Raw genomic sequence first — 17,957 nt, forward strand, 5'->3', positions numbered from 1 at the left:
AAGTCTGGTAATAGGAAAAAGTAGAGAAAGGTTAACGCGCGAAATCATTGAAGCCGAAAAGATAAATAGGTCAGGAGGCTCGTGTGTGAGCACACCTTCCATTCTCCTCTCAGATAAAGAGCTCGTTTTTCTAAGAAATTGATACTGTTCGCACGTGTGATTACTGTTTTCTGGTGTATAAAAGTGTGATGCTTCAGGAGAATAAAGTTTGTTGGAAGTTAGCGCTCGTGGTGTTCGTCTCTCGTTTCTTGTGTCCTCGTCTTTTGCTGCGCTACAGTGTCTTTGAACTCTGGCTGACACAAACAAGGCATTTATTGCTACAACAACAATAACGCCAGCTAGCAACAAATATGCTGAGGAATCGAGGACGTCCGAATCACCAGCAAGGTTACGAGCGAACGTTCGCCCACGCTAGGGCAGAGGAGAACTCCGAGGAAGGATGGGACGAGCTGTGGGAGAACGTTCCCCCCAAGAGGCCTCGCCATTCGCCCCGCCGACGAAGAGCGGAGCGTCGCGCATAAACGTCAGCGCGCTTCCTCGGTCCCGAGCAGAAGAGGGCCGTCTCCCCCCCCCCCCCCCCCCCCCCCCCCCGCGCGCGCAGCAGTCACGCCATCCGTGGCGCTCATGTTGCTTATGTTGCTGCGACGCCGGCGCCCTCCCTTGTTAGGAAAAGTAACTAACACGAAAAGTAACTAACACGACTAAAGAGAGTGCATTGCGGGGAAGCAACACGACTAAAGAGAGTGCATTGTGGGGAAGCCAACTACAGGGGGACGAAGTCCCCACATCCCCCCAACCCACGCGCCTGAAAGTACATGCTACGGAGGCTTCTCCTGGTCCTCATGTCCTTGAGGCAGGTCTTCCAGCGGAGGTCACGCCGACAGCGTCCACGCAGACTTCCGCAGTATTCCGAAGGTGGCGTGAAGGTCTCCGCTGGGACGACACGCATGGCCGGTGGACTAGGTGTCCGCAGGGCCGCGAAGAGAAGGCCGGTTGACAACTGTGGCCATGATTCTGCAGTAGCCGCCAGGCTAACAGCAGGCGGAAGTGACTGCTGACTGGTGTCGCCACGGCTGCCCCGGATAGATGCGCCAAACAAGATACCGGCAGCTCCGTCGGAGCAGGCGGCAGCGAGACGATGTGCACAGGACAGCAAGACTGGGTGGCTCCCCTGGATCTGCAATATTTTCTAAACACACTCCGCATGCCTTTAACACAGGTCACGGGAGGGGAAAGGGCGTCCGCAAGGGCCTCGTGTCTCAATGCTTAACTCGCTAGGAAAACGCTAGCAAAGTGCCCCCCTCTCAACCGTCTCAACGCCACGGTCCGGTGGTCGTGTCTCTTCCGAGCGCAGGCAGCTTTGAAAAGCCGTACTACCATTGTGACAACGACCCTAAACAAAATAAAGACCCGGAACGGGTTGCGTGCGCTCAGCCGCGAGGAGACATCAGCTCTGTGGGGTGGTCCTACCCCGCTCACTGCACGAAGCAGCTTCTGAGCTGTCGGTGCCCACCGTATCGGACGGTGTCGGAGCGCCCGGTGCCGAGCTGCAATACCAGCGAGCTTGTAGCAGCACCCGTGGCCCCAGGCCACCCGGCTCCCGGAGCCGCGACTCCTAGAGTCGAAATAGAGATAGTAGAGAAAATATATACAGAAAACTCGGACCACCCATGCGGCTTCTGTACTCACTCGCTTCGGGCTCGGCAACTCCGCAGGCGCTAGGCCTCGCGCTCCCTCGATGCGGACCAGGTGGTTCTCGTGCCTGAAGAAACTCACGGGAAAACTTGCCGGAAAATGTGCTGAGCATGTCGAAAAATTCAAACATGCTGCAGCGTAATACACCTCGCACTCAAGAAAGCATGGTGCAGGTCCTAGCGATCAAAATTCACACTAGGCCTAGCACTTGTCAAGTCCGGACAAAGAGCGTTCCTCGAACCGAATAGACACTCGTTCAATGTTCCAAGAGCAGGCCCCACGTTGGGCTGCCAGGTGTAGGGCTTTAATTGAGGACATAAATACGTTTCCCCCTTTTACCGCGGCTGACACAATTCAAAACCGCCGGACCCCACCTCGTGATCGCGTACGCTACCGAGCGCACGCAGACCACGGCGGGCCTTGCTCTGAGCATGGGCGTCCGGAAGGGGGGCAAGGGGGCATTTATTGCTACAACAACAATAAGGCCAGCCAGCCACAAAATACGCTGAGGAATCGAAGACGTCCGACTCACCAGCACGGTTACAAGCGAACGAACGTTCGCCCACGCCAGGCCACGAGGGAAACTCTGAGGCCGGACGGGACGAGCTGGCGGGAGCATGTTCCCACCACGAGACCGCCCGCCGACGAAGAGCCGAGCGCCGCGCGTGAACGTCAGCGCGCTTCCCCTTTCCCGAGCCAAAGAGGACCGTCTTCCCGGTGCGCGCGTGCAGGAAACACCGTGGCACCGTGGAAACACCGGAGCGCCATCCGTGGCGCTGCGACGCCGGCGCCCTTCCTTGTTAGTTAAACTAACACGACGAAGGAGGGTGCATTGCGGGGAAGCGAACCACAGGGTACGAGTAAAGCGCTTCCCCACACACCTGAAGCCTTTATCCTTTTGGCTTCAATTATTAATCGCGTCGTCATGTCGTTGCTTTTTTTCCCTATCACAATAGTATTTTCAAGAAATGGCTTGCACGTTTTCGATTCGGATGAAAGAATGTGGTCGACGGGTGAATTCCGTTTCCCTTTCTTGACGCTGCGTGCGTGCTCCATCAATCGCTCATTTAGACATCGCCCCGTTTGGCCAATGTAGTGACCCCCATGTTAAAGGTATCTTATATACGACACGTTCAATGCAAGCGACATACGGCTTCCGATGACGAGTTGTGCATCCACGTGCTCTATTGCTGTCCATATTTCCTATCTTGCACAAAAAGTTTCCTATGGGAAAATGGGAAATTTTTTGCAAGTAGGGCACAACAAGGCGCTTCCTTTCACCGAGAAAATGAGGCAGCTGTCATTTATCTTCATTCAGTTTTCTAAAAGTATCTCGGAAACAGATATCTGGACACCGGCGAGGTAACTAGCATTAGTCAGCCTCGTCAGGAACTCTTTCCTTGACTCACCTATTCCTTTGGCAAGACCGCTGATTCGGATCATGAGGGGTAAATAACTAGAAAGATAAGAACGGGGTGGAGCGCGTATGGCAGGTTTTCTCAGATCATGAACGGCAGTTTTCCAAACCTCAAGAGAAAAACATACAACAGCTGTACCTTACCGGTACTCACCTATGGGACAGAAACGCGCAGGCTAACGAGAAGGGTACATCTATGTTGGCCCAGCCCTGGGATAGATATCAGTCTCTAAAAATACGGAATACTTACGGTTGGCAGCAGAAAAAGATTCCCCCTTCAAAAAGTGCGAAGTTCTTGTAATTTCCAAGATACCAGCCGAGGTTTCAGTCTTGTCTATTTGCTAACCTCAAGACCCCTGGTCTTGAGGTAAAATTCTTCTTCCCCTGTTAACCGCTTTGCGACGGGGATATGGCTCCGCTGGTAACTGTGAGTATCCTGTACATTTAGTGACCGAAATCTCCCTCGGGACTTGGACAGGATACCCTGCCCCTAAAAAAAAAATGCTAAAAGACGGGGTTTTCTTTTTTTTTTTTACTTCCGTATAGATTTTTCCAGTTCAGTGTAGAGCGAATGCACCAGACATGCGGTGGTCCCAGATTCGAACCCCGGATCAGGACGAATTTCTCTGTGAAAGCTGATGTACAGCTTTGTTTTGCAGCCGTATATCTTCGCTTGGGTGGATGTTAACGAGTAATGACTCCCTTATTACACATCTTCAAAATGGGAAATTCCCATAGCCAATGGTCAAATAAGAGAAGGGTGTTGCAAAGGATAGGGTTCACCGCATCTTTGCAGCAGGATTGGGATGCTGTTCCCAGAAATGTAGAGATATGTTTTCAGACCGCACTGGTGCGTGTGTCGGGGATTTGGGACGTTAACAGAATCAAACGCATGCCTGAACACAAGGGTAGCTGGATGTCACGTCGTCTTCAACGTTTATTATACAAGGTAATACACCACTTCATCTTGAAGTAACACAGTGTGCACACACTGCACAGCATGCAGCCAGTTCTTGACCACCGCGTCACACGATCTGACACGCCGCAAGCCGTTGCAACATTAAATGGCGTAACAGCCCAGAAAGCAACCCTTTGTGTCCTTCAAACAATAGCTGGCACCACTCGCACGTTCAACAATGGCTGCGCGTTTCACTACCGTTCGATGGAAGCGCGCTGCTATCTGTCCTGCACACTTTTTCAACTGATGACAGGTACAAATGGGAAACACATCGATTAATATCTTGGTGCGGGCTGGTCGGTGATTCATCTTGGAAAGTGGCAGCGCAAAAGAAACGTGGACGACGGGACTTGTCCTGTCGTCCATGTTTCTGCATTTTCGCCCCCGCTTCTTTTGCGCTTCCCCATTCTATGGGGGAACATGCCCTTGTATACTGCGGGAGATCGCTGGCTTCTCGACTGGCGATTCGCGCGCAACATTCCAATTCAACTCAGGCGGCACTATGGAGGGGCAAGCACTGATTCAGCCGTCATTGGACTGTCCACTTCCATCAGCACCGCAGCAGAACAGGGCCGCGTAGGCTCTCCGGTAGTCGCGGCTCATGGCCACATAGACAAGCGGGTTGACGCAGGGCGCGGCGTAGAACAGTCCGTACACCACCAGTGGCGGCGTCTGGTTGAGGCCCACGCTGACTAGCAGCGGCAGGTAGCAGATGCAGAAGGAGCACAGGATGGCCCCCAGCACTCCCAACAGCTGGTGCTCGCGACCGCGGCCTGCGCATATCGAGTTCGAGCGCGTGGGCGGGTGCATCGGCTCCCGGCTCAGGTCCGGAGCGCTGGTGCAAGGCTGCAGCGCTAGTGATCTGCGGCAGAAATATTTTGTTATTAATTTACGAGCTCCGCGATTTACTACCGGCCAGTAAAGCTGGGAATCCCCGAGGGTTTGACTAAGTGCGTATAGACTCCGCGAAGTACAAAATACAGTGCGACAGACAGGACCAAACTATAGCCATCAACGTTGTCTTACGACTGACAGTCAATTATTGCGGCATGAAGAATATACTTGCGGTAATACAGGGCGTACTATGTCCGCCGCTATGGACGAGGTTGGCGCTGGTGAACACCCTCAAGGCTCGGTAGCACTACACATAAATACCCACGAAAGCAGCAGATTAGACAGCCGTCGCCGTAGCTCAGTTGGTAGAGCACCGTGCGCGAAATTCGGAGGTCATGGGTTCGGATGACACCGGCGGTATGCGGTTTTTTCTTCTGCTTTCTAATCAGTTATGTTTGAAATAATTATCCTATTAAGCTCTCATTGATGAACACCATAAATTAAAACAAAAAACATCCCCTATGCTCCTTGGTTTCGGAGACTTGGCTTCCGTCATGTCTGACAGAGCGTGAGATATTTTTCTTTCCCTAGCTTCTCAGTGGTGTACTTTATCGTGCAAATATGGCCACTACCAAACACACACATTCAATCACCCGTCTCGGTTGTGGAGTATATATAGATGTGAGCACAAAAAGCGACGGGCTCGACACAGCCGTAGATGCCCCCACTGAAAAACCGCGAAAAGCACTCGATGGTTAGTAGCTGGCAGGTTGAAAACGAACCCTGTCGTGGAGGGGCCCCACGTAGCTGACCCTGAGTTAGGTACTCCTGTCTCCGGCGGTCGGAGCCCGTTGCGTTTGGTGGGTGGTCGGGCATCCCGTGAGCGGGGCCGCACCATTGGGCAATCTCGATGCTCTCCCTGCCCTGGCCATGGAGGCAGGCCAGAGATGGAGCCGAGATAATTTAAGGATCAGGGCAAACAACTCGCTGTCCCCATTCCCATCCTCAATTTCCTAACCCATTTCCTGACAACCATTCATCCCATCCATTTTTCCCATCCTTTCCGCTACTTCCCAGGGGAGATCAGGGGAGTCTCCCCGGGCCCGCTCCCCCGGCTGTGGGTCGCATAGAAGCTTTCGCTTATTGATTTCTTTCCACCTTCGGGTGGCAAAATCATAATTGCCTACGGGCCAATTCTTTTATATCACCATTGGGTTTACATACCTGCGATACAGTAGTGGTGCGGGAGAGGCTTATTTATTTATTTATTTATTTATTTATTTATTTATTTATTTATTTATCATCATACCCACAGCGCCATTGTCTGGCATTACAGTGAGGGGGTTGAACAAAAAGTACACAAATGCTACCTCATGCAGGTGGTTACATAAAAAAGATAACAATGAGATAGAAAGAACACGGAATTATTATACATAAAAAATGTCACAGCATGAAAGAAAATTAATCATTTGATAATATGGACACTACTTCCTCAGGCAGCTTGTTCCATTCCGAAACCGTTTTAGGGAAAAAAGACATTTTAAAAAGGTCAGTCCGGCATCTGTATTCTTTAACTTTAAGTGGATGATCTCTTCGTAAAGACACGTAATCAGGACATGTAATCATTATTTTCTTATTCATTTTTATGCCTCGACTATACTTCGTGTATACTCACTGCAGCGTTCCCAGGTGGGAGGTGAGCCTCCGGCGCGAGTGCCGCAACGCCAGGAACAGGCGCGGGTAGCAGGCGGCGAACAGCAGCAGCGGCAGCAGCGCCGAGCTCAGGTAGAGCACGGGCCGGTACACGAGGCCCGGCAGGATGGTGCAGCTCTCCAGCTTCTCGTCCCAGCCGAGCCGGGCGCCGGGTGCCGACAGCGCGGCCGGCAGCAGCAGGGCCGCGGGCAGCAGCCAGCAGAAGGCGGCCATCAGCAGGCAGCTGCCGGGGCTGAAGATGCGCGCGTAGGCCCGCGGCCGCACCACGCTCGTGTACCGGTTGAGCGTGATGAGCTGGATGCTGGCCAGGGAGCTGCCCACGGCCACGTGGCGCATCAGGGCGGCCGCCACGCACAGACGGTGGCCGTGGGTCCAGCCGCCTGCGTGCACAGGAATCGAAAGGTGACGACGACGACGATGATAGTCTGCTTTTACAGCAACAGCCGTTGTCAATTGGTAGAGCGACTGCTCCGGTGAAGCGGTGGTCCCGGGTTCGAACCCCGGACCAGGACGAATTTTTCTTTAACTGCGAAGTTTCTGAGAAAGCTGTATAGCTTTCCTTTGTAGCCGTATGGCTGCGCTCGGGTGGACGTCAATGAGTAATTACTTTCTTATTACAAATCTACTCCACCTTCGGGGATTCTCCTAAAAACATTTGGTCAACACTGTTCCCACTTTGAGTTATTGATCAATTCGCTCTCGCCCTACCATAAGCTTGCCGTCCCGGTTAGCTCAATTGGTAGAGCGACTGCTCCGGTGAAGCGGTGGTCCCGGGTTCGAACCCCGGACCAGGACGAATTTTTCTTTAACTGCGAAGTTTCTGAGAAAGCTGTATAGCTTTCCTTTGTAGCCGTATGGCTGCGCTCGGATGGACGTCAATGAGTAATTACTCCCTTATTACAATAGCCGTTGTGTTGCGTAAACTGGAAGCGCGTGGTAAGACGTCACAATTGATACACATCATAGATCTAGCACAGCCTCCTGTATTGAAGACATAGGAGGATATGGCTCGAGGCAGAGCACCTACGCTCGGTCTAAGTCAGTGAACGTCTGCGTAGAGTTTTCAAGGAAAGGTGCGATCGCCGTGAGGATGCTAGATGAAGCCAATGGCTGGTCAACTCCGCACTAAACTTTACTCCGCACGCTTCTGTCGCGCCGGGAACAATCAGCGCGTGCACACAGTTATTATTGAGAAGGCATTACTAACCCCATTACGAGAAAAGCCGGTGGCGTGTGTTAGTATGTTAGTGTATGTACTCGCAATTGGTACGGAAAATCCCAGAGATGGCAATTTTTGATTGCAAGAAAAATAGGGTGACGTCATCAAGAGGCCACATGACGCACACAAGCCGAGCACAGCCATTTCAGACAATCATATACATGTCGTTCGTCTATACCCGCACTGGCTGACCACCATGTGGCATCCAGTTTTCCCGACAACATTCGTACCAAAACTGTGATGCAAACGTGTGTCGTACAGCGTTCCCGGTGGCGTCATACGATTTCTCGTTGCATATAGCTGTGGGTTGGACTTTTAGGTTTTTATTTTTCGAAAATTCCGCGAGCCTTTTTTGGTGTTTATTTCAGCACGCTATTTTTGTTTTGTTTTTTCGGCGAATAATATTTTCTACACAGGAATTTCCGGGTTTTATTGGTGAACATGTAACAAGTGAAGGCGGGCTAGTTGGTGGTTGACAATGGAGTGCATATTGCAACCGCGCAAAACGACGCAGGACGAAGAGAGGAAAGCACAGGACAAGACGCGGAACTTCAACTAAAGTTTACTACAGGAAAACCACATTTATACAGGAACCGTAATCACACCTGATAAATAGCCGAAACCATCAAATAACACAGGCACGTGGGCGCGCGTGGCGCAAGTTAGCATCTAGATAGTTTAACTCTTTCTTAGATAAAGATACTGAAGTGGAGCTGATGCAACGGTCATTTTCTTTTTTTATGCAGTAGGCTTCGAAGATTTCCTTGCTAAGCTGGGTCGTCAATTTTTTTTAAGACAATTGTGTCGCGGAACCTGGGCGTGCAATTACTACAATGGCGACAATGTTTTGCCAGTTCCCCGGCCCCCGCCAATGATTCAACAGCGGCGCGATGCTCCTGAAGTCTGACATTTAGGCAACGTCCAGTTTGCCCTATGTAGCAATTCCCACATGTGAGGGGTATTTTGTACACCACCTCCGTTTTGCAGGGAACGAACCTGTCTACGTGCTTAGTGCGGCACTCGTTCTTTTTCCCCCTTCCTTGCACCATATTGCACATGCCCGAAAGCTTTTTGGGCGCCGTGAAGACCACCGGGACATCACATTTCATGGCCACTTTTTTGAGGCGATGGGAGATCTGGTGGAAGTATGGCATTGCCACGGGTCTCCGGCTTTGCGGTTCTTCACGACCCAGCTTAGCAGGGAAATCTTCGAAGCCTACTGCATAAAAAAAGAAAATGACCGTTGCATTAGCTCCACTTCAGTATCTTTATCTAAGAAAGAGTTAAACTATCTAGATGCTAACTTGCGCCACGCGCGCCCACGTGCCTGTGTTATTTGATGGTTTCGGCTATTTATCAGGTTTGATTACGGTTCCTGTATAAATGTGGTTTTCCTGTAGTAAACTTTAGTTGAAGTTCCGCGTCTTGTCCTGTGCTTTCCTCTCTTCGTCCTGCGTCGTTTTGCGCGGTTGCAATATGCACTCCATTGTTTTATTGGTGAAACATATGATTTCTCTGCGCGGTAAAAAGTGACGTACAGTTTACAACCTTTCTTTAAAAAAAACTAGCCGCTCATTTAGCAGTATGTACCACATAATTGGCCGTCTTATGAGCTGTCTTTACAGAAGAAAGTCGTACAGTCGTAACAGAAAGCAAAAATGGCGAAGTTAAATGACTGGGCCGTGAGACAAAAAAGTAAGTGCAAGTTTAGTTCTGATTGCCACATTCTTGTTGCATTCTGCGCTAAACCAGAGGACCGCACACCCAGTGCTCCGCGTCCGAGGCACGCGGAAGCCAGAACACGACACCTTCGTGCCGTTTATGCATGGCTTCGATTTGACGGTTGATTGCTACGTTCCAGAAGTTTTCAATGTCCTTAAATGGAGTAGAAAAACCGACTTAACGAAGCGACGGCCCTAAGTCGGTGATAATTAAGTCCGAGCAGACGGCGCTACGCTATCCATGGCTGAGCTAAGTGGTTGAGTCTTCCCGTCTCCAACGGCGTGTTTGAGTTCGTGGATCAAATGCCTCATAACTAACAGTCACTGTACTAAATTCCTAAGACACCTTTGTGTTAGTGGGTTCCTGGTTCCAGCACATTCTTAATTTTCTGCTGTATACCCTATCGTGATTTTCCCTGAATCGCCAGTTAGATGTGACATGCATGCCAGAAATACCGACCTTTTTTACCGAATTGTTTCAAAAAATGAATTCGGCGTACTTTTATCGGTGTTTTTCGGTTGAAATCGAAACGTCCAACCCCAACATATAGCTTACATGTGTTAGTCAAGTTGAAGGCTAGCTTGCGACAGAGATTCGGACCAACGACATATGCACCTTCAATTGTATGTCTTCCCAGACTATCGCTTCCCTAAAAGCGCGGTTGTGGTGTACGCCAAGATGTGAGACAGTTAGTGAGCCATTTCTTTTCCTCTTATCAAAATTGTGATGCAATCGTTCATCGTGCAGCATTCCGGATGGTATCAAACGCGCGCGCGCGCGCATGTGTGTGTGCGTGTTTTGTGTGTGCGTGCGTGTGTGCGTGTTTTGTGCGTGCATGCGCGTGCGCGGTGTCATACACCGCGCCACAGCAAACGCCGCAGGCAGTAGAGCGCAATGCCTGCGGCGCGCCATTTCGTCGCTGGATTTCCTTGCGGCCGGTTGTGTGTGTTCATACAATGAGCAGTGAACCCCCAACGCCTACAACTTCGACATCTGCACCACCCGCAGTGAAACTTGGTTGTCCGCGCTGAAACGCAAACGCCGAAGAAGCAAGACAGCGTTTGTAATGCTTTCGCACTCCCCCACATAAGCAGTCTGAAGTGTCCCCGCAGAATTTCTCACACATTGCACTTTATCCTATTCATATCATGCCTCCATGTTCCGCAGACTTTCGCTGCCGACTGCAGCCCTAGATCTACCGCGGTCGGCTCCCTCCCTCCATTCACTTTCTCCAGTACACGGTTTCGCACGGAAACCGTGGGATCGTTTATACCGCCCGCCTTCTCATCCCTTTCCCCTCGCGCATCCGGTGTCCGATAATGAGTTCTCTCTCCGGACGGCCGATGCATATTCTAATAAGGACGGCTTTCGGTTGCTCCCTGACAGGCCGCAGCGTGTGTACAAATATATGCACGGCGAAGGCGAGCTGCTCTACGAGAACCGCGAGGCTTGCTCGTGCGCGCTATAGAGACCGAGACACGCCTGTACGAGTATATGTATGCAAGAACGCTGTCGCACGAGTAGTCCAACACGTGTTCTTGCCTTCGGCTTATTGACGAGGCATATGCATTACACATACATATATTCTCAGTTTGACGCAATTGACGAGGCGCTCTTTTCAGCCCATCGAAATGGTCTGATCGATTACGGTAAACGCGGTGATTTGGGGCCAGCCGTATTATATTAACGCGATAGTTAAGGCTCCAGTTCTGCAGAAAATCAGGCGTTGTCGGCGTTGTGAGCAAAAATCGGCCAGGGCAGGGTGGCCGAGGTGGCCACCCTATCCCTCCATGTTGTCACCGAATGGCCAACCTGGGGCACAAGGTTCTGTTCACCCTCGTGCAACCTGAAAATTGATTTTTGAGGAATGGAAATGGCCCAGTATCTGTCTAACGTCTCGGTGGACACCTGAACCGCGCCGCAAGACAAGGGATAAATTAGGGAGTGAAAGAAGAAAGGAAGCAAAAAGGTGCCGTAGTGGAGGACTCCGGATTAATTTCGACCACCTGGGGATCTTCAACGTGCACTGACATCGCACAGCACACGGAAGGCTTTTTGCGTTTCGCCTCCACCGAAACGCGGCCGCCGCGGCCGGATTCGAACCCGAGAACTCCGTCTCAGTAGCCGACCGTCCTAACCACTGAGCCACCGCGGCGCAACCTGCCATGGTTGAAAAAAAAAAATGGTCCGGTCATGTGGTCTTGTCACGTCATCCTAAGTCGACCTCGTGGCGTAATCGCAACGTGCCCGCGAGATTGTGAGGAAACTTCCCACTGCGGCAGGTGGCAGGTAAATAATTTAAGTAATTTAATTAATGATTTGTTGCTCGGGTCTCGCAAGCTCCGCCGATTGCAGCGGCACACCGCTTAACCGCTGCACAACCGCGCCAGCAGTGATATGAGGACTCCTAGGGATCTACGAGTGTAAAGAAGAGAATGACCAAGTCCGCGTATATAACGCTCTCACGTCATACCCTCTAGGCGCAGATCAAGTGTCTCCTCCAAAATTTTTATTAAGGCGCTTACAGGTCGAGTAAAACTAGGACAACCAGTGTTTCCTACACCCTACAAGCTTTCCCCGGCGTTGCCTTCACAAATCAATATGCTTTCCGGATCGCGATGGCCGACAGCCCTTCTTGCGTAAACTGTGCCTGTGAAGAGACAATCATACATCTCCTGTGTGAGTGCCCTGTCTTTGTGAACGAAAGACGTAAGCTGCGTTGTGCTCTCGACCGCCTTGATCCTCGCCCCTTCACAGAGGCCAAGATCCTCGGTCCGTGGCCACTGCAGTCGACTGCCATCAAGGCTTACAATGCACTGTTTTGTTTTTTGCGAGAGAGTGCCTGATTGGCAGATTGTGACTGTGTTTCCCATTATTCCTTCCCTCTTTTTTCTTTAATCCACCTCATTCCCTTCCATAGTGCAGGTTAACCAAGCGGAAACCTTTCTGGTTAACATCCCTGCCTTTCCTCTCTCTCTGTATCTACCTATCTACAAGCTTTCCCGCGGCGTGGTGCTCAGGTTTTCTAGGGTGAAGTGCTCGGGAAATTGGTATTTGACCCCACCTTGCGTAATGAAGACTACGTTCGTCATCAGCATCAACATTCAAGCACATTGGCACGGTTTGTTTATGCAGCCAACTGGCATTAATGCGATCTCCCCAGAAGCACATGTTTTTGTGTGAGGCATCACAAGTGGGAATAATTCCGAACACTGTAAATTTTGGCTCGAAATGAAATCAGTGGTGGGTGTGTAGGGAACTACACACCCCTTTGTTTTTCTGAAGGCACCTCCTCGATTCGTAATATATATATATATATATATATATATATATATATATATTTACACAAGACGGGGAATTCTTGTAATCCTTGAATTGAGTTTGGTTTAGATTATGGGGTTTAGCGTCCCAAAGCTACTGCGGCCATGAGGAACGCCGTAGTGAAGGGCTTTTTTTTTCTTCGGCCACTTGGGGTTCTTTACCGTGACCAGTCGACATTACATCGCCCCGTACACGGGCCTCTTGCACTTAACACCTATTGCTGTAAAATTACTACCGCTTCTCCGCTACCCTAAACACCCTCCCGCCACCGAGAAATTTAGACCCCCCATAACTTCAATTCCTGCGGAAACCCCTGTTTGTGTAAGAAGTGTGAATTTGGTTTTACAGAACCTTCACTGCTCTTGGTTTCTTGCACTTGGGTCAGTGGTGGATTCAAAGGAGGGAGGGGAGTGAGCCGTCCTCTCTCAAACGACAATTTTTTTTTTTGCCGTAAAGCCATACAAAACCCCCTTTTTTTACGCACAAAGTCCCCAAAACCAATGGCGCAAACATGCCCGCCGCGCGCCTTCAAAACTTATCCATGAATCCACCTCTGACGTTAAGGTCATTTTTAACCTTTAATTTTAAAAGCGATATTATTTAAATAAGTGGTGCTATATAAGATTGCCGGCGCTTCAAGCTTCTGGTCGGGTTTTTACCACACAGTAATGTACCCGGGCTCAGAAAGCCTAAACTTAGAAATAAGCGAGCCATATTTCAAAATGCAGTCGCAAAATGCATTGAAAGCTTAACGGGACAGCCCAAATGCTATAGTTAACCGGAAAAAAGTTTGAATGGGTTACAATTGGATTTCCTGGCAAATAATGTTTTCATCGTCGGATTAGTCTGTATGTTTGTAATCATGAAGTTCGTTGCATATTACCACTTATATATTCGCTGCGGCTTTAATGATCATGATTACTATACACAGGCGTTTGCCGATTAGTTCCAGCGGAAAATGTTCTTTATTGACTGATACGGACCTACTGACTTTATTGTTAACCAATTTCGCTGCATAGGGATATTGTCACGTTGTCTTGATTATATTACTCCTGTTTCTCTATCAATGATTACTTTTTATCTTAAGTTGGCAGCCTATTACTATTTGTATATCACCTTCAATGTCCGCAGGCAGGTGCACTGTTTATTTTTGGCCCTGTACAGGAACTGGCCCTTCATAGCCTACGTGACAGTTCCAATGCACGAAGAGTGACTGTTCCGGACGTTCGACGAGAACGTCAACCGTTGGTTCTACGAACGATATTTTAAGAGCGGAGCAATCCTTGCCGCAGAAAACTAGTGACAGCTAGCCGCTCCTTACGTGCCGCATATTCTTGATTACCAGCCCTTTTTATAGAGAAGAAGAAGATGAAGAACGAAGAAGATGAAGCCAGAGCGTTGTCGAGTAAACTCTCGTGGGTCGATCGTTCAAGTGTGATTTTGGCGTCAAGTTTTTTACGGACTCCTGAAAACACAAAGCTGGCTTCCCTAACATGTTTGGAATATGTCGTGATTATCGACCTATTTATCGAGAATTTTCGTTATTTCGTTCTTCCGTGCGCGCTTAAGTGACCAGGCACGTACTTAGAGGCATGGACAAAACTATTTAAGCTTGTTTCGTTTCTGAGCGAAGCTGATATTTTCACAAAGAGACGGATGACGTCAAGTGAGAAGTGCGGCTCCTCAGTAGCGAAGGATGCTGTGTCCCTTGCTGCTGTGAGATGGCTACGTAAACGTTCTCAAAGGCTCTTAATACTCAAGCTATTTAGCCAAGCCACTTGCAGTTCATCACGACCAGTTATGTGTATAAGATATTATCATATGTATACGTGTTTCAAGAAGAAATGTAGTACGTCAAGTACAGCTCTCGTATCGCCATCAATGGCCACCAAAAGTTATTTTGTAGTTCAGTGTATTGCCAGTCTGTCCGCATTCGGCGTAGCTGTTTGCAAAGCTCGCATTTCTGGGGCAATCAACATGCTTTTCTCTGAAACATGAGGCCTCGGAGCTCTTTTGTAAAGTTTTTGTTCGCACCCCTGATTCTATAAATGCGTGCTATCAAGTCGATGATGAAGCAGTACAATTGCAGCGATGCGGAAGAAAGGTGGGAGGTGCAGGTATGATGTGCAAGAAGTCGGCAACCTCTTCCCAGCTGCCTGCACCGTTCCCCATGTTCTGCCTTGCAATATCTTTGAGAAACGAGCACCGCAGCCTGTAATAGCGCAACGAAAAGCAGAGGCACGAAATGACTGAAACAAATTTCGTTACCGTAATAGTAGACGGCCGAATCCAGGGGACCGTTGAAGAGGCTGAAGGCCAGGTCAGCCAAGGACAGGTTGACCAGGAAGCAACTAGTCGCCCGACCGCGAAGCCTCGCGTCTCTGAGTAGCGCCCAAGCCGTGGCAAGGTTCACTGCACTGCCCATAACCGAGAGGAAGGCCAGCAGCGAGAAGTGCACGGGGTTGGATGGCGCAGCCATTGCTATCTCGTCCACCAAATGCGCACACCCGGAGGATGTTCTTAGTTTCAAGCTTGCAGCCCAAGCGTCAACGTCATTTTGATTGCGATGCCCGAACAAAAGGCGTTCATGTGTTGAAGTGATGCTCCAGCTGACGCACCTTGCCTCAAAAGGGTCTGCTTGCCGCGCCTGGAAGCTTCTCCTCGAAGACCTGTTTCAGCCCTTCTTTGTTTGCAGCCAGGGTCACGTTGCACAATTGTCGCCCATTTCAGCTCATTGAGGATGATTTGTTTCTTTGAAGAGAGCAGTCGTTCGTAGCTTGCGGTTCCGAATGCCCAGAGCCGTAGAGGACATAGATGTCACCGCGTTGGCAAAGCGTTATAGCACTATCGACGTGTTAGTCGCTGGCTGCAGAGATAAGCAATTGGACAGATGTTTTCATGGACAAGTAGTACGGAAGGAGAGTCTTCTATGATGGCTTCCACTACAATTTTGCTGCCATGTCCGCAGATTAGTCACGGTTCGCTTGTTCAGTCCGATCCGGATACGTCGGCAGGCTCGATGGCAGGCGCGGCTGAGGGACTAGACACCTGTTCGACCAATGTAGAAGTCACGCACTACTAAGGCGCGTCAACTAAGACGCTTCTGGAGGTCTCGCCGTCATACTGACTATGGCCTCTGTCTTCTTCTTTCACCCGTTCCTCGGCCTGTGTGCTTCAGATCTTCTCCTGGAAGGTCCCCCAAGCATTAAACGCGTATAAAAGACGGTTGTTTCGCTTCGCCTTTCATGGCAACAAAGAGTAGCGCCGAGCGACGCTTCAACGCGGCGAAGGATCGACGTTTCCTGGCACTGGCTTGTGTGTGTGTCACGTAAGGAGATCGGAGGCAGGATGTTCGCTTTGTCCGATTACGTTCACCCCATGACGTGTCGATGGCGGCCGCGTCGCTGCGATACCAGCTCCCGCTCGCGTCCGCTTCCCGTGGAGGCGGCGAGGCCTTCTGGAGCAGCGGCTGCGATCTCAGCCGCGGAGGCCGAGTGGCAGCGACAGTCAGGCGTCGTGCATGCATTATGTCGAAAGGTGCCGAAGCGACAGAATGGCACCAGTAGACGTATCTCGGAAGCGGCTACCGGGGCCTACGTGGAACGCCTGTTCCGACTTTCCTAAGTCTTGTATGCCGAAAGAACGATGACTGTGGCGGCAGTGTCGAAACTGTAACGCCACATTTTTCTGTATATAAACTTTATTTTTCCTCTTTCTCGATGAGCACTTCCGACACGCTGGCCTGCAGGCGCGGTCTGCTTAGCCGGGTTATTGCACGAATTCTACAAATATCAAGAAGGCTAGCCAGAAGATCATGTACCCGTTGCCTGGAAGAAAGGCAAACGCTGTTTTTACTGCAGTAGCTGTGCAGGGAACTTTCCCCGGGTACGCCAAGATTCTAGGACCGTGACATGAACTAATTCATCGACATAATTAATACACCATACACCATAAGCGCGCTGTTTAGATATTGGAGAACAGCGGACTTGTTTAAAAACAACACAGGTGTCCGTAACGCCCGCCTGCGGCCATCTTTGGACGTTCTTTGTTTTACTGATCACAGCCGACCGCGACCATTCCATGGGTACGATGACCTCAACCTTTCTTTGCTCTTTTGCACTTTTTACCCTCTCCCCATATGAAGGGCAGCTAAACGGGCATACGCCTATTTAACCTCGTGTCTATTCCTTTTCTTCCCTCCCTGTTCATCAGGGAAGACGGCGCCGGCGTTGCAGTCGAGGTCGTATGTTGTATATCCAAAAACTTGGGCGCTCAGCTGCTGCATAGCAAGAATGCTGTCCATGTGGGAATGCGAATCATAAGGGATATGTGTGTGCTTGCTGCCGAGTAAGTTACATCGCCAATTATGCGGTCCAGGAGGGTCTGGGAGTCGTCACGCTCAGTTACGGGGGATGGAGGCGGCTTATGTGTACAGTTTTTTTCCACCGCATCGCCCCGGAAATGGAATCTCGGAGTTATCATTCACTCAATTAGAGGTTCATTCAGTCGCTTATAAATAACTTCTGCAATTTCACGAGCCTGTTCGTAGGATATGGCTAGGTTTCACGGCTGGGATGCATAGCTAGGTTGGAGAGATCGAAGAAATTTGAGGCGGAGAAATCTAATTTGACTTCACGACGTCAGGTCAGCTACTGTACGCCCTGCGATGAGGGTATGTGAAGGGCAACATTCTCATTCACCACGAGAAGCTCTCGCACGTGCTGCACGGTGACTGCGAGTGAACGGCTAAAGCATTCCGGCAGGATGCACAGATGGCACCATAAAACCAGAAAACAAGGTTTCACCTGTAGTAATCGCAGAAAAACAAATTCGCCGCGCTTTTAAAAGGAAAAAATGCTCAGAAGGTGCGCGCTGCGCCGAAGAGGGTCCGTTACTTTTGGTTTTCTATGAGAATTATGACTAACATGACCAACTACGGTGATCCGTCATATTTCTCGGAGATATTCATCGTTTAACTTTGATAGGATCACTTGGCTCCGTCTTACTTGAGCCTCTTGAGTCCTCAAATGCTTTACGCTGTACCCTCCCTTGACCACCTTCTAATATTTTTCTTGACA

At 50.1% G+C, this 17,957-nt stretch overlaps 1 protein-coding gene across 2 annotated transcripts; it reads right to left on the reverse strand.

The window, feature by feature from the left end:
• Positions 1-4,021: 4,021 nt before the first annotated feature.
• Positions 4,022-16,306, reverse strand: LOC149365337 (G protein-coupled receptor moody-like). Of its 2 annotated transcripts, none has more exons than XM_089542056.1 (3): positions 15,148-16,306; positions 6,580-6,997; positions 4,022-4,843 (listed from the first exon to the last, which is right to left on the reverse strand). In XM_089542056.1, exons 1-3 carry the CDS (start codon positions 15,356-15,358, stop codon positions 4,621-4,623), a joined length of 852 nt encoding a protein of 283 aa, XP_089398182.1. In that variant the 5' UTR covers positions 15,359-16,306; the 3' UTR covers positions 4,022-4,620. The 2 variants fall into 2 exon arrangements, with proteins under 2 accessions (XP_089398182.1, XP_089398177.1); XM_089542051.1 differs by having other exon boundaries at positions 4,022-4,932.
• Positions 16,307-17,957: the final 1,651 nt, after the last annotated feature.

Source organism: Amblyomma mixtum, chromosome 1 (genome assembly GCF_055824585.1).
Source record: "Amblyomma mixtum isolate Tamu chromosome 1, ASM5582458v1, whole genome shotgun sequence".
Classification (NCBI taxonomy): Eukaryota; Metazoa; Arthropoda; class Arachnida; order Ixodida; family Ixodidae; genus Amblyomma; species Amblyomma mixtum.

Bases quoted from the DNA above. Each gene is read 5' to 3' on its own strand.
- LOC149365337 (XM_089542051.1), bottom strand. From the start codon at position 15,358: ATGGCTGCGCCATCCAACCCCGTGCACTTCTCGCTGCTGGCCTTCCTC. The intron at 6,998-15,147 runs GTAACGAAATTT...CTGTGCACGCAG, and splicing joins TTCGGCCGTCTACTATTACG to GCGGCTGGACCCACGGCCAC. The intron at 4,933-6,579 runs GTGAGTATACAC...TTTCTGCCGCAG, and splicing joins TCCCACCTGGGAACGCTGCA to ATCACTAGCGCTGCAGCCTT.